Source organism: Mustela nivalis (assembly GCF_964662115.1).
Source record: "Mustela nivalis genome assembly, chromosome: 6".
In the NCBI taxonomy this organism is placed as follows: domain Eukaryota; kingdom Metazoa; phylum Chordata; class Mammalia; order Carnivora; family Mustelidae; genus Mustela; species Mustela nivalis.
The window spans coordinates 36898041-36914947 of record NC_139025.1 but is presented as its reverse complement, the minus strand read 5'-3'; the positions used below and the strand labels follow the sequence as shown (position 1 = coordinate 36914947).

The 16907-nt window shown below is 39.5% G+C and overlaps 1 protein-coding gene across 1 annotated transcript in view; it reads right to left on the bottom strand.

Moving 5' to 3' along the window:
• SGPP1 (sphingosine-1-phosphate phosphatase 1) overlaps positions 1-10649 on the bottom strand; it is a 34693-nt gene extending 24044 nt beyond the window's left edge. Inside the window, exon 1 of the mRNA XM_082734172.1 lies at positions 9737-10649. Within this exon, the coding sequence (XP_082590298.1) occupies positions 9737-10441 (705 nt within the window). The 5' untranslated portion in view covers positions 10442-10649. The remainder of the gene's footprint in view (positions 1-9736) is intronic.
• Between the last annotated feature and the right edge of the window lie 6258 nt (positions 10650-16907).

Genomic DNA, 16907 nt, shown 5'->3' with positions numbered 1-16907 from the left:
ATTAAAGAACTCAATCTAAAAAGTACGTTGAAAGCAAATACTCAAAAACAGCCAAGACAATCTTGAAGAATATGGTAGAGAACTTTCATAAATAAGACTTACTCTAAAGCAATTAATGAGACTTACTCTAAAGCATAAATTAAATAAGACTAAAGCAATTAATAATTACTCTGAAGCAATTTCATAAGGTAAGACTTACTCTAAAGCATGACAGTGATAAAGAGATAGACAAAAAAAACAGTGAAACACAACAAAGAACCCCAGAATCACACCCATACATATATGGGAACTTGATATATAACCTAAGTGGCATTACAGGTAAGTGGAGAAAAGATGAATTATTCAAAAATAGTATTAGGTCAATTAATTATCAGTGTGAAAAATATCACATCAGATCCATATCTCACAATATATACAAAACTAAGGTTAGATCAAATTTTTTAAACATGAAAGTAGTATTTTACCTTTCCAATAAAAAAAAAAATAGCAACAGGATTTTTCTTTTAGAGCTAGAAAAACGGGCGCCTGAATGGCTCAGTGGGTTAAAGCCTCTGCCTTCAGCTCAGTCATGGTCTCAGGATCCTGGGACTGAGGCTGCATCAGGCTCTCTGCTCAGCAGGGGAGCCTCTTCCTCCTCTCTTTCTACCTGTCTCTCTGCCTACTTGTGATCTCTGTCAAATAAATAAAATTAAAGAAAAAAAACCTAGAAAAACAAAATCCAAAGTACATACAAAAAACTGTATAAACAAGTGAAAACAGCAAGAGTAAGTAAAAAATATTATAAAGCTACAATCAATGTAATAGTATGGAACTTGCACACAAATATCAGATGTTCCAATTCTAAGTAAAAAATATGGATATAGACCCAAGTATATACCTATATTTAATACATGATAAAAGTGACAGTTCAAGTCAGTAGGTGAAAATGGGCTATTGATGCTATTGGGGAATATCAAGTGAGATTCCTTCCTCAAAGAAAGAGATGGTTAAAAGATTTAAGCATATGGGGCACCTGGGTGGCTCAGTGGGTTAAGGCCTCTGCTTTCGGCTCAGGTCATGATCCCAGGGTTCTGAGATCGAGTCCCACATCGGGCTCTCTGCTCAGCAGGGAGCCTCTTCCTCCTCTCTTTCTGCCTGCCTCTCTGCCTACTTGTGATCTCTCTCTCTTTCTCTGTCAAATAAATAAAATCTTTTAAAAAAAAGATTTAAGCATTAAAAAAAAAACCACAGAAGTACTGTAAGAAACAACAGTAGAAGGCTATTCTATGTATGATACAAAACCCAGAAACTATGAAACAAAAGATACCTAAAAAAAAAATAATTCTGGGGCACCTGGGTGGCTCAGTGGGTTAAGCCTCTGCCTTCGGTCATGATCTCAGGGTCCTGGGATTGAGCCCCACATCGGGCTTTTTGCTCAGAAGGGAGCCTGCCTCTCTGCATACGTTGTGATCTCTGTCTGTCAAATGAATAAATAAAATCTTTAAAAAAAAAAATTCTGCTTGGAAAAAATGGTAGGAAGAAAATAGGAAAGCACATTTCTAAATCATACATGGACAAAAAGGTAATGTGACCACAATATAAAGGGCTTCAAAAACCAATCAGTAACCCAAGAGAAACAAAAACATATGTCCATGCAAAAACTTACACAAAACTATCCATAGCAACACTATTCAAAATAACCAAAAAGTAAAACCAAATGTCTATCAACAGGTGAAGGGATAAATAAAATGTATATCCATCTGATGGAATAGTACACTTCACAATAAAAAGGAATGAAAGGAATAAAGCACTGATACATGCTATAATATGGATGAATCTTAAAACATGCTAAGTGAAAGAAACCAGCAACAGACTATATACTGTATGCTTTCATTTACATGATATGTCCAGAGTAGACAAATCTATACAGACAAAGTGGATTAGTGATTGTCTAGGGAGTTGGGGGGGGGGGTGAAGAGTGACTATTGTGCGTATTGGGTTCCTTTGGGTGGTGATGAAAATATTCTAAAGTTGATTGTAGTGGTGGTTGCACAACTCTATGAATATATCAGAAGCCACTGAACTGCATATTTTAAATGGGTGAATATATATGAATTACTTATCAGTAAGTTTTTTGTAATAAAAAAAAGTAAGGTAACTAAAGGTGAGAGGATTTGTTTCTGTCCATAAAGGATTAACGGCTATAACAACAGCCATTCCATTATAAACAGCCAGAAAACTTGACAAATTATATAAAACAACCATTTTCATATACTGGAAAACAAGCAGCATGAACTGTAATTCAGGAGAAAAGGGAAATAAATGAGATGAGCCCTATGATTGCCCTAACTTGCTGCCAGAGGCAGTTTCCAGGCTATAGCATGGGAGGAGGAACCAAAACAAAGGCTAGCAGTCTCACTGGGTTAAGGGAAGAAGAGTGGAATTTGCAGAGGCCAAAGCAGGCATTAATTTTCAGCACAGAGCACAAGAGAGAGGAATCCACACAAGAGAATGAGCCCCAAAGAACTGTAGGGGGTCTCTGGAAATTGTTTGCTGAGTACTAATGTGTGCATGCATAGGGTGAAAATCCACCTGTCTGGGGAAAATAGTAGGCCAAACAATTCCCAAAGCTCACACAGGACCGGAAATGCTTTCCCATTAGGCAGAATACTAAGGGAATTGGGCAGTAAGGTTATCACCTGAAGAGCCTGGCTGCCTTAATAGAGCATGTGATTCTCCATCTCAGGGTTGTAAATTCAAGTCCCACACTGAGTGTATAGATTACTAGTAAGTAAAATATTTTTTAAAAAGGTTATGATCTTAGCAATGAGGCCAAATTAGCTCTAGACTAAGGTTATTCTGGATGCTCTCAGCTTAAGTTGACAAGTAATTTAACTGTAACCACGATCATGTCCGACTCTATTTAAAGTAATAAACACAATCTAAAACTATAAAAATTACTAAGCAAAGAAGCTGGAGAATATGATCCAGGAGAAATACTAGAGTCACACAAAGATGACAAAGATGATGGTTAGTGGAAAAGAATCTTTAAACAGCTATTAAAATCTTATACTCAAGGATGTAAAAGAAAACAGGAACATAATGGGTGGAGAAATGGAAGACTTTAAAAACACATAATTGGAGCTTCTAGATATAAAATAAACAGTATCTGAAACTATATCCCATCCTACTTGAGGAGTCTACCAGAAAATCAGACCCTGCAGAAGAAACAATCAATGAAGCTGAAGTCATAGCAATAGAAACAACCCAAAATTAATCAGAGAGCAAAAACACTGCAATCATCATCATCACATCAGTGATCTGTGAGTGACCAGTGTCAACAATTTAACATACATGAAACTGAAGTTCCAGAACAGGAGGAGATGATAGAAGAGGGGAGAAAAATTTTTTTCTAGAAATGCTGGGACATTCTACAAAAATAATAATGTATTACTGTGAGTTTTATAACATATAGATATAAAATGTATGACAATAATATAAAGGAAGGGAGAGGGAAAAATGGAAGTATAGTCTTATAAGGTTCTTAAGGTATACTTGAAGTGGTATAACATTACTTGAAGGTAGAGCAACAGTTTAAAAAAAAAAAAATCCCCAAAAGAATAGTTTCGAAAAAGGGGTGCCTGGGTGGCTCAGTGGTTAAGCATCTGCTCAGGTCATGATTCCAGGGTCCTGGATCCAGCCCCACATGGCGCTCCCAGCTCAGCAGAGAATCTGCTTCCCCCTCTCTCAATCCCCCTGCTTGTGTTCCCTCTCACTGGCTCTGTCAAATAAATAAATAAAATATTTTAAAAAAAAAAGAGGGACACCTGGGTGGCTCAGTGGTTAACACGTCTGCTTTGGGCTCAGGCCGTGATCCGAGGGTTCTGGAATAGAGCCCCGAATTGGGCTCTCTGCTCAGCAAGGAGCCTGATTCCTCTTTTCTCTCTGCCTGCCTCTCTGCCTACTTGGGATCTCTGTCTGGCAAATAAATAAAATCTTAAAAAAAAAATAGCTTCAGAAAAAAGAATCAGTAAGTAAAATGCCAGTAATCTAATAGAAAACAAATATGAGAAAGGTTTGAATAGGCAGTACTGGAATAGTCAACTTACTAAATAGATTATGCTACGTTAATATATTGGTGCAGGGGCGCCGGGGTGGCTCAGTTGGTTAAGCATTCAACCCTTGATTTCAGCCCAGGTTATGATCCCAGGGTTCTCAGATCAAGCCCTGTGTCAGGCTCCCTGCTCAGCTGCTTGAGCCTTACTTCTCCCTCTCCTGCCCTTGCTTGTGCACTCTCTGTCAAATAAAATAAGTAAAATCTTTAAATAAATACATAAATAAATCTTTAAAAAATATATACGTGTACTGGAACTTAAGTAAAATGTGAAAAAATCACACAACTCTATATAATATGGAAAGGCTATATAATACAGTAGCATAATGTAATTTTGCAGCCAAACCAGGTTTGAATCCAGGCTCTGTTATGTACTTGCAGTCATCTGGAGCAAATTACTTAAGTTCCCACCACCTCAGTTTCTTCTTCTGCTAACCAGTGATAATACTCAGAGGATTTTATGGGAATCAAAAAGAATTAAGCATTTAAAACCATTGTTAAATACAAAGTAAGTATTCACTAACTGTTGGGTAAAAGAAAAGGAAAATCTTTCTACAATATACTTCTAAATGAGAAAAGCAGGGTCCAGAACAGTATAGTTTGTTACCCTTTGTATGAAAAAATAAACTATACAAATACATGTCTATAATAGACAAGACTTTCTAGAAGGCTAAAAAAGAAACTTCTAGGGGCGCCTGGGTGGCTCAGTGGGTTAAACCTCTGCCTTTGGCTCAGGTCATGATCTCAGGGTCCTGGGATCAAGCCCCACATCGGGCTCTCTGCTCAGCAGGGAGCCTGCTTCCCCCTCTCTCTCTGCCTGCCTCTCTGCCTACTTGTGATCTCTCTGTCTGTCAAATAAATAAATAAAATAAAATAAAATAAAAAGAAACTTCTAAGAGTGAATCCTCTGGAATAGAGATTCTGGTAGCCATGGAATAGAAGAAGAAGAGAAATGCCCTCTCCACTTCATATTTTCATGTAAATACTAAATTTCCTATGTATCCCCCATTCAAACAAATAAATTTAATTAATTTTAAATCAAGAATTAATAATAAGCACTTATAAAATAAGGAAAATATACATTAAAAACATAAGTCTGCCACTAGGTAAAAAGAAATCAAAGAGCAAACCAATTTGATTTTTTTTTTTTTTAATAAACTGTTTCTAGGGGCGCCTGAGTGGCTCAGTGAGTTAAAGCCTCTGCCTTCAGATCTGGTCATGGTCCCGGGGTCCTGGGATCAGAGCCTTGCATTGGCTCTCTGATCAGCGGGGAGCCTGCTTCCTCCTCTCTTTCTCTGCCTGCCTCTCTGCCTACTTGTGATCTTTGCCTGTTAAATAAATAAATCTTTTTAAAAAACTTATAAAAAACAAAACAAAACAAAATAAACGGTTTCTTCTCAGAATTACCAGTGATCAGTTTCAATTGGCTCTTGCAGCCTTTTCTAGCCACTGTCATTTATGACCCACTTTTGTACTTTTGTAGCTCTTACTTTTTTTTTTTTAAGATTTTATATATTTATTTGACAGAGAGAGATCACAGGCAGGTAGAGAGATGGGGGGGGGGGGAAGCAGGCTCCCTGCTGAGCAGAGGGCCCAAAGCAGGGCTTAACCCACTGAGCCACCCAGGCACCCCTGTAGCTCTTACTTCCTGTCTTCCTTTTATCTTTTCATGATTCAGTATCTTTATTATATACAATAAACTGTATTTTAATAAAGTATATTATAAGCTTTTCTTTTCCAAAGTTCTTATGTTTATGGCATTTTTTTATTATAGTAGGAAGACAGAAGGAAATGTGAGAAAATCAGCAAAGATTTCAGTCAACAACTTAATATATGTTTAAAACAAACATTTGTAGATATTGCATATGTATGTACATACACATTATCTTCTCAAGGCATATAAAAACTGTTTTTGTAGTTTAAGACAATCCTATTTAAAAAATATTTATCACCAACAATTCTTTAAAAATCACATTGTGTGATTTGGAATGTTTTCTGCATAAACTCTGGAGTCTGAAAGATTTAAATTTGCCTTCTGAGACTTACCCAGAGCTATGTTACTTTGTCAAGTTACTTCACCTCCTTAACCTCACTCTACTTTAGTTTCCTTTAAACTTTTATTAATAGTAGAACCAAACATTGGGATGTTTTAAGAGCGGACTAAATCAGGTAATAGACCTTTCAAAAAATGTCTGACCTCTATTAAGACCTTCACAAATGTTAATAATGTTAATTATAGAATTACTATTATTATTATTATTAAGATTAGTGAAAGGATATAGATTAGTTGGGAATGGGTTTGGCTATAGTGTGGTGATAATTTTTTAAAATGAAATTAATCTAAAACTTTCTTAATTTTATTAAATCAGGTATGTAATTAGAACTCGTTATTAAAGAATTTAGAATTTTTATTTTTTAAAAGAACATGCAAAAATAAATATAAAAGGAGTGCTTTATTTTTAATTTTTTATTATTCTTCAAAGGACTATGTTCTTAATACCTGCTGCTCCTTATTCCTTATTTTTTCCCAACTTAGGCTACAAAAGATTCCAACAAATAATATGAGAGCAGTAATTATTGCCCTGGCTAAATGGATCAAGTTAATACCTGGAGAAATGCCATACATTTTCTATCTTGCATCACCATGAATAAAAAAATTCTCCTAGAATCAAATAACCACTTGGAGTCATACTATCCACATCTCTCTTTCGATATTATAACATACCTTAAAAAGATTCAAAAACTGGAATTGCAAAAAAGGTGAGACAACAATGTTGGAGAAATGTAAAATATATTTTAAGGATCAATAGTTAATTTTACTGGAAGGGGTTTAAGAAAGTACATTTTTTTCCTCAGAAATCTTTGGGGAAAGTTCAGTAAAATGCACTACACCCTCACTTAGCCAGCAAATGGATCAGAATCTCTGGAAGTAAGGTGCAGAAACCTACACTTTAAACAAGCCCCAAGTAATTTTTTTTGCCCATGGTCATTTTAAGAACAAATAAGGACTAATGAAACAAAAGGGTTAACTAAAAAGGCTCTGTGTAGGAGGTGAATCTTGAGCAGATTTCAAGTAGCAACATTAAGTGGCAGGGAGGAGTTCAGTAGTTATTCCACACCAAAGGGATGGTATGTGAGATAAGTCTGCTTCCACAGCCATTTCAGCATCCTGGGCATACAGAAGTAACCACACTTGTCCTGAATAAGCTGTAGGGGCCCAGCCGATGGACAGGACTGTCAACCAAAACTACTATTAGAAAAACACCAGGCTTTCATTGTCTAATTCTTATCCCAAGTTTCCAAGATATATTTTTAAAGATTTTATTTATTAGAGAGTGAGCAAAGGCGGGGGGTGGGGGTGGCAGAGGGAGAAGTAGACTCCCCACTGAGCAGGGAGCCCCATGCAGGGCTCTATCCCAGAACCCTAAGATCATGACCTGAATGGAAGGCAGAATCTTAACCAAGTGAGCCACCCAGGCGCCCCACCAATGTTTTTTTTTCATTACCCACCCTGGAAATACAAGCCTCTGAAGTACAATAGTACTGACAGAGAACAGGACCGAAACAACTTAAGCAAAGGGAGGTACTTTTGTTTTCAATTCATAACAAGGATTTTTAAAAAGTAAAAAGGTTTAAAAAAAAAGTCATTTTGGTTTTTAAACTAGATTATTACAAACATTTATAAATAGGACTTCCATACAAGGGAGGCTTTCCTCTCTAACAGCAAATCAATTATTCAAACTTAGAAGTTTACTCAAATTTAGAGTAAAACATGTAAAATAAGAAATTTTAACTAATTTTACAAGACCAATTCTAATAGGTCAGTTTCCACATCTATAAAATGATGTTTGAGAGTAGGTGATTTCTGAAGTCCTGCCTAGCTCAATTTCTAAAACTGAATGACCTACAATTTTCTCAGACTTTGAACTAAATATATTACATTGTTCAAAAATTATAATGTAAGTTTATTCGGATAATTCAAATAACCCTGAAATGTTAGAATACTAGTATCTACAATCCATAAATGATCGGCAGTGCTGTTTTCAGACTTCCTGTTAGCATGTGTTCTGAATAAATGATGAGCAAAAAATAACTTTCTCTTACTTGGACTTCTAACATTAACAGCAAGCAACATAGTTACTCATTGAGGAGTTCTAAAAGGCCCTATAGTAATAGAATCCTGAACCCTCTCATGAAAATAAGAGAAACATCATTAGCTAACTAGTATCACACCAAATGTAACTCAATGACAATCTTAAATTTGAAATATTTAAATAAGATTTGAAATCTTTATCATTCAAAAAAGGCAGCACTACTTTATAATCTGAATATCCTCTATATTTCCTTTGGCTAAATACAAAGAAAAAAAAAACTGTCCATGGTACTCTTCCCTCGTAATTCTGTCATTCTTACCCTGCACATTACATAATTTCCATGTTACTGTAAGAGAGATGCACTGCACATAAGTGCCCATGGGGACAAGATTTTATCTATACTGGAATTAAATCTGGAATAAAAAAGCTTCTCATAATAGAGTTTTACACAGAATTGAGTATTTCTCAATATAAACTGATTTGGGGCTCTACAGGCAAAAAAAAAAAAAAAAAAAAAAAATCCAGGAAGACTGAGTCTTTAGATTCTCTATAATTATCAACTTTATTCTTAAATTAAGGGACTGTATGCAGTAGGAACAAAGCTTCTTACAATTTAAATGATAAAACAAGACAGCAGTCTAAGAATAAATTTTGTTTCCATAGAGAACAATGAGTTTTCAAACCCATGTAACATTTATGGACCATGAAAAAGTGAGAAATGGGAGGCCAAAAGAAGCAGGCAAAATACAAAATGTTTACCATTAAAAACTCATCCCTGATTGTCAGACTGGCCCTGCTGTCATATACAACACTTTTACAAACCCACCAGTCTGACCAAGAACTCTAATTTTAAGAAAAACTTTAAAAGTATGCATTTTTAAAGCTAATGCAACAGTAATCCCATAGTGGCTCAACAACTAATACTACAGATCAGTGATTCAGAAGGTAATTAAGCTTTGTGTCTATCAGCAAATTAGCAACCACACCCCTTAAAAAAAGAACTCAGGCTATGTTCCATTAACTTCCATAAACAGCGACTTTCGTTTAAAATTCATTACTTCATTGCCTAGAACAACAATGTTTGTTTTGGAATTACACTACGGTTTTATAAACAAGCCTAAAACAGAGTTAGTTTGGGGGAAAGCAGCGGATATTATGGTAAAAGTGAGTCTTAGTTACCTAACGATGACGTATAAGAACACTATAATTAATTACAATTATATTCTGTGCATCACAAGAATTAAAACCATTTAAAAACTCAACCAAAGCCCGATAATTTGTTACTCCACGAATAGCGTTTCCTCTGGGTTCTAAGAAAGGCATTGCTATTAGAATATAGTTTGACAGCTAAGTCTCTAGGTTTCCCCCGATCACTTTAATTTTTATAAAACCTAGAAAGGGCCTGTTCGCGGGGACTGTGAAAACCCGTGGAAAGAGAGGCTTGGAAGGGGAACGGCCAAATTAAAATAACTGTGCGGAGCGAAAAGAACTCCGGGTTCTCCCGCGGAGAACTCCCCTAGGCACAGCAGGCGAGGAGCGGGAACCTTACCTGCCAGCGGCCATAGGTGAGGAGGACCATGGAGATGGGGATGGCGGTGCCGGACATGGCATGGGTGGAGGGCATGCTGTACTCGGAGTTGTAGAAGACCTCCAACTTGACCACTGGCGGCGATGCGGGCCGCGGCCGGCGGATGATGTCCTTGGTGCACTGGCCCAGGTACATGACCAGCACCCAAATGACCACGAGCCTCCGGCCCACAAGGGGGTCCAGGTTCCAGATCCAGAAGGGGAAGAACAGGATGTAAAAGAGTTCGTTGCCCAGTTCCGTGCCGAAGCAGAACAGGTAGTAGAGCGGCCAGTTGCTCACGTGGGCCAGCTCGCCCTCCTCGCCCGTCAGCGAGTTGCGGCGCAGGGCCCCCACGCGCCGCGGCGAGGCCGGGCCCAGCTCGGTCGCCAGCCCGTTCCGCACGCCGTTGGGAGCGCCGGCACCGCCGCCGCCGCCGGGCTTGGCGGGACACTGATTGCGGTCGCTCCCGGGCGGCTGGGGGCCTGCGGACGCCCCTGGCTGCTGCTCTCGGCGCCGGACGTCTCCGGCGAGGGGCGCCTCCGCCTTCTCATCCTCCCTCGCGTCGGTGGCGGGAGCGGCGGAGCGGCGCGGGAGCGCTTCCACCCCGCACAGCCGCTGGAAACGGGCCACTTTCTGCGGCTCCTGCAGACGGCCAGCCAGCTGGGCCAGGCGCTGCCTCAGCGACATGATAACGGGACCAGGGCGGCCGGCGGAGGGGAGGGCGTCAGCCGCGGGAGGACGGGGCGGCCCCCGGCGCAGTCCCGAACCGTCCCCGCGCGCCCGGCCAGCAGCAGCGGCGCCCAGCTGGACCCGACCGGCTCTGCCGAGTGACGGCGCCACAGGCCGCAGCGGCCGCCGCGCGCCCCCGCCCCGCGCGCCCCTCCCCGGCCGCGCGCGCTCCGCCGCCGCCCGCGGCCTCCACGCGCCGGCGCGCGCAGCGCCCCGCCCCGCCCCCCACCGCCGTTCCGGGAGAGGGCCGGGCCGCGCGGGGCCGCCGCGAGCGCATCCGGAGGCGTCTGGGTGCTGAGGCTCGGCGGGGCGGCCGCCCGGAGCTTCGCCTTCACCTCCACCAGGCGTCGCGGCGCTCGGCGGACGGAGGTTGCCCGCCCCGCTTCGCCAACTTGAGCCCTCGTGTCCCTGCCGCTGTGGTGCCGGCTCCCTCTGGGGAGCGCTGACTCGGAAAGGCCACGATCCCGGCGCGGGCGTCCGCAGGGCGAGGGGCCGAGCACCCGGACATCCTGCTGGCACACACTCAAGTGTTGAACGGTGGAGGAAGGCGAAACCACCACCCCGGGCTCGGAATCGCTGCACTCAGGGCATCGCAAGTCATTCCAGAGCCGTCTCTGACGGTCGATGTCCTGAAAGCCACGTGCCCATTGACCAATGGTGGCAAGGCTAGATGTAGGTCCCAGGACAATACTGGGCCGTGAATCAAATAAGAGATCACCGTTATTCTTGACTTAAATGTAGAATTTGCTTTTAATAAATTCTAATAGCTAGGAGGGTTCGCATACAAGTAATCGGTGACAGTGATTTAGAGTCTCAACCTCCATGTCTCACAAGGTACAAGCTTGACTTCTAGAAAACACAGTTTTTATTAGAAGATCTCTGAACTCTGAATCCAGGAAGTTACTTCAGGTAAGATGGATATCTATAATTAAAGAATATGAACCTCTTCCAAGAAACAGGCTGGAAATTTCCCCTGCCGTGTCCGGAGAAATATTTCCTTCGTTTCCCACAGAGAGTCTCTTCCTCCCGCCCCACTTGCTAGACTGTAGCCAGAGAAAGACGAATAAATCATCATCCCTGTTTTAAAGTTGCTCACAGTATCAGTGGAGACAGAGATAGGTCTACCTCTCAAGTACGGAGCAGATGATAAATGCTAAAATGGAGACATCAACAACATGCTCTGGAAAGGTGACTAGAGACAGCAAGAAAGGTGAAAAGTGATCCTCTGGAGCTGGTATCCTAATTAAAGCGCAGCATAAGATCAGGTGGAGAAGCTTAGGCAAAGAGAAAAGGGATCAAGACAGGATTGGGGGTGGGGGGGCGCCTGGGTGGCTCAGTGGGTTAAGCCGCTGCCTTCGGCTCAGGTCATGATCTCAGGGTCCTGGGATCGAGTCCCGCATCGGGCTCTCTGCTCAGCAGGAAGCCTGCTTCCCTTTCTCTCTCTCTGCCTGCCTCTCTGCCTGCCTCTCTGCCTGCCTCTCTGCCTGCCTCTCTGCCTGCCTCTCTGCCTGCCTCTCTGCCTACTTGTGATCTCTCCCTGTCAAATAAATAAATAAAATCTTTAAAAAAAAAAAAGACAGGATTGGGATGTGCAAAGATGTATTTGGTGAACAATTAATAGCTCATAGAAGAAGGAGTAGGAAGAGTGAGTGAGTGGAATGGGCTTAGAAAGAGGGGATAGGACCAGATTGGAAAAACCTCGAATGCCTAGTTGGAGATTTTATTTTATAGTCGGTAGGGAAGCATGGAAGGCTTTTAACCTAGGGAGTGACACCATCACAACTGTGCTTTAGAAAGATAACTGAGAAGGAAATCAAAGATAAATTGCCAGAGGTCAGAGACCAAAGGCCAGGTAAATAATTAGAAGATGATTGCACTAGTCAGGTGAAAGAGAATGAGAGCCTGAACTAGGACTGTGGTTCTGGAAATTGAAAGGAACTGGATAGATTTGAACAGGATTTTGGAACTAGGAAAAAGTTAAAGCATTTCATTTGAATTCATGAGTCTGCAGGCAAATAATGGTCTGTCCTTGGTTGGAACACGTTGTGTCTAATATTGAGGCATTTATAATCTATGAGGGAGACAAAACCTGAGAAAACATGTAAGCATATTCAAAGATGTAAACCCAGGCATACCAAACAGCTCCAGGAAGTGAGACACAAGCAGTCACTACATGGAGTAAGCCCAGAGGCAGCACTGGGTTATGTATGAATGGTTCTGTGAAATGGATCATTAGCTGGCGTTTGGAAACAAGGAGCAACTTGTACAGACAGGTGGAAACAGCCTCAGCGAGGCAGTTTACACGTGTTCTTTTGTCAAAAATAATTCATTTATAAAGGAATGACTCAGATTCATTCAAGGAATTTCCAATTCTGGGGACTCATTAGCCTAAAAGATAGCAAGAAAAGAAGAAAATATATAAAACAGAGGTGATATGTATATTTTATGCCTAAATTATGACCTCTTCAATAATGGCATATTTTGTCAGAATGCAATATTCTCTTTTAAGGTAATAGAGAGAAAAATGAAATGGGAATTTGGCCTATGACTGCACTGAAGAGAAAAAGAATGTAAGCTGACAAAATTTGAAAGGGCTGACAGTGTCCTGCTGATACCGTAAATCTGTTAATAAGGACAAGGTCAAAAGCACCAAAGCACCATGATGAAAAGAATAGTTTTAGTAGGTTCTATTTACACCTACCTGGAACTTTTCATCTTGAAACTTAATAGGAATTTAAACATTTTTATAACAAAGCATAAACATTTTTTAAAAAGAAAACATTGCGGGGGTGCCTGGGTGGCTCAGTGGGTTAAGCCACTGCCTTCGGCTCAGGTCATGATCCCAGGGTCCTCAGCAGGGAGCCTCCTTCCTCCTCTCTCGCTGCCTACCTCTCTGCCTGCTTGTGATCTCTCTCTGTCAAATAAATAAATAAAATCTTTAAAAAAAAAAGAAAAAGAAAAAAAAAACATTGCGGGGAGGAGGTGGAAAAAAAGGAAAGGGAAGGGAAGAAGAAAAAAAAGAAAAGAAAAACATTGCTACCAAGAAAGGATATGACTAACTGGATGTGATAGTCAAATGTCTTAGTTTATGTTGCAAAATTAACATGTTAAATAAATTTTGTTAGATCCTCCTCTGTACTTCAGTTTAATTTAATGTAATATTAAATAAAACCTTTTTGAGATACATGAACTATAAGTGCAAAGTATTGCTGTCATTTCTAAATGGGCCTTTCATAAAAGTAGTAGGGAAACATGATATTAGTTTTGGTCATTTTAACTTCCACAGCTAACTTTTTTTTTTATCATATTGGGTTGAGATAAATCATTGATTCAACTACTTTTACAAAGAAGTCCTAAGAATTTTACCTTAGAAATACATATTCTAATTGATATATATTTAAAACTATGTTATACATACTGTATATTTGAAGGTTGCTAAGATAATAGATCTTAAAAGTCCTCATAATAAAAAAAAAATTGTAACTATGTGAGGTGATGGATGTTAACTAAAATTGTGGTATTCATTTTGTAATGCATATATCAAATCATTATACTATGCACTTTAATACAGACTTCTATGTCAATTATATCTCAATGAAACTGGGAGGGAAAAACTGTTACTTAATAAGAAAGTGATAATATTCATTTATTATTTTTTATTTTATTTATTTGTTATTTTTTAAAATAATTATTCAGATTCTTTATTAGTTGGAAAGATAGTTCTGATTAAGAATAGGTTACTATTTAAATAATATCCCTTTGTTTTCATTGACTGGTTATTTTTTTTTCCCAAGAGATTTACAGTCATTTCTGGTATTCCATAACAAAACACTGTACAAGAAGCTTACTACTCAGGTTTTGAAAGAGTGGGATTTTTTAATCTTTCACATCCATCTTTTTATCTACAATCCATCAGGAGTGGCTGTTTGCAGCTCTGCAATGAGAAGGAGCCTAAGCCCATATTCAGGAAGGCACAATGGAGAAAGAAGGCTACAAATGATATTTGATTTTCATGTAAATATTATCATATTTACATATTACATATTACATATTACATATCTCTTGCCTGGAATACAACTTAATTTTTTATTTGTTAAACTACAAAATTTACATATTGCTAACTACTTGCCCTAAATTATTATCACTATTAGTAGACTATGTTTGACATGTAGGTGTCAGTACATAGCACATTATGGGCAACAATAAATGGTGAATATGAATTTAATATTTTTAAAATATTAAACCTATGTTAATTAAATTCTTTGCATGTATACCTAGTGGTTTTATCCTGCATTTTTTATTAGTTTTATATTTCTAAAAAATAGTACTTCCTCTGAATTCTCAAAATGATGCCTATAACAGCACAAATATAAGTAATATGTGATAAATATACGTAAAATTTTATAATTAACAGTTAAGGAGTTTTCTATGCTTTGTGTTTTCTGTACCTCAACATTTCAATCACTTTCTCCCAGAGTAAGATTCTAAGGAAAAAAAAACAAAACTTACAAAAAATTATCTGAGGGGCAGCTGGGTGGCTGGTTAAGCATCAGCTTGGGTCATGATCTCAGGGTCCTGGGATCAAAGCCCACTTTGGGCTCCCTGCTCAGGAGTCGGCTTCTCCCTCTGCCACCCCCCACCCCATGCTCATGCTCTCTCTCTTGCTCTCAAATAAATAAATAAAGTCCTTTTAAAAATGATCTGAGAGTATTCTAGGCAACAAAATACATGCCTCTCACCCATGCTGACTGAGATAAACATGGAATTCTTTCCTTACCGTATATACCATTTATACCAGGTTTTTTTACCCTAAATCTGTAGTACTTCTTTTTAAACCATTTTTTTCTTCCCAAGATTCCCCCCCCCCTTTGTTTGTTAACCTCTCTTTCCAGTTCCAGTTTTCTTAAAATCTGATTCCTGGCTTTTCCGCCCCCCTCCCCCCGAAATGATTGGAAATACAGGTATGTACCCAACTCTGAAGATTTATTTTATTTTTTTATTTTTTTGAAGAATTTATTTATTTATTTGACAGAGAGAAATCACAAGTAGGCAGAGAGGCAGGCAGAGAGAGGAGGGAAGCAGGCTCCCCGCTGAGCAGAGAGCCCGATGTGGGGCTCCATCCCAGGATCCTGAGATCATGATCTGAGCCGAAGGCAGAGGCTTTAACCCACTGAGCCACCCAGGCACCCCTGAAGATTTATTTTTAATTCAAAACTCGAAGTCTCCAGCCCCATTTGCCCATTGACCATTCCAGACATTTTGGTAGGTGTTGATCTGCCCTTAATATTTCTATGTTTGTAATATACTAGAATAAATTCTACATTAATCAAAATGGTTCATTTAATTTTCTAAAGGACATTAAGTGTTTTTATAAACTTTAGCTCAGTGCAAACATTTATAAAACGTGTTTGGCATATTTTCCTTTTCTTCTTTTTTTATTGAGGTATAATTGACAATGTTATTTTAGCTTCAGTTTTATACTTTAGTAATTCAGCATTTGGATACATTGCAAAACAATAACCACAATAAGTCTCATTACCATCCGTTACCATACAAAGTTAACACAATGTTATTGACTATATCTCACTGAGCTGTACATTATATCCCCATGACTTATTTATTTTAGTACTGGAAATTCGTACTACTTTACCCCTTCACCCATATCTCCACCCAGCAATCCTCTTCTCCTCTGGCAACCACCAATTTGTCTTCTATATCTATGAGGCTGGGTTTTGTTTTGTTTTGTTTGTTTTGTGTTTTAGGTTTCACATATAAGAGAAGTCACGTGGTATTTGTCTTTCTCTGTCTGACTTATTTCACTTAGCAGAATGCCCTCCAGGTCCATCCATGTTGTGAAAAATGGCAAAATTTCATTCTTCTTAATAGCTGAGTAATATTCCATTGTGTATAGACCATATCTTCTTTATCCATTCATCCATCAGAGGACACTTGGGCTATTTCCATATCTTGGCTATAGTAAATAATATGGCAACAAATATATCTCTTTGAATTAGTGTTTTCTATTTCTTCAAATAGAATACCCAGCCCTGAAATTGCTTCATCACACACTAGTGCTATATTTAATTTTTTTAGGAATCTCCATACAGTTTTCCGTTATGACAGCACCAATTTACATTCTTGCCAACGGTCCACAAGAGTTTCTTTTCCTCAGGGGCGCCTGGGTGGCTCAGTGGATTAAGCTGCTGCCTTCAGCTCAGGTCGTGATCTCAGAGTCCTGGGATCGAGCTCATCGGGCTCTTTGCTCAGCGGGAGCCTGCTTCTCTCTCTCTCTCTGCCTGACTCTCCGCCTACTTGTGATCTCTCTCTCTGTCAAATAAATAAATAAAATCTTTAAAAAAAAAAAGAGTTTCTTTTCCTCTACCTCCTCACCTAACCATGTTATTTCTTGTCATTTTGATAATAG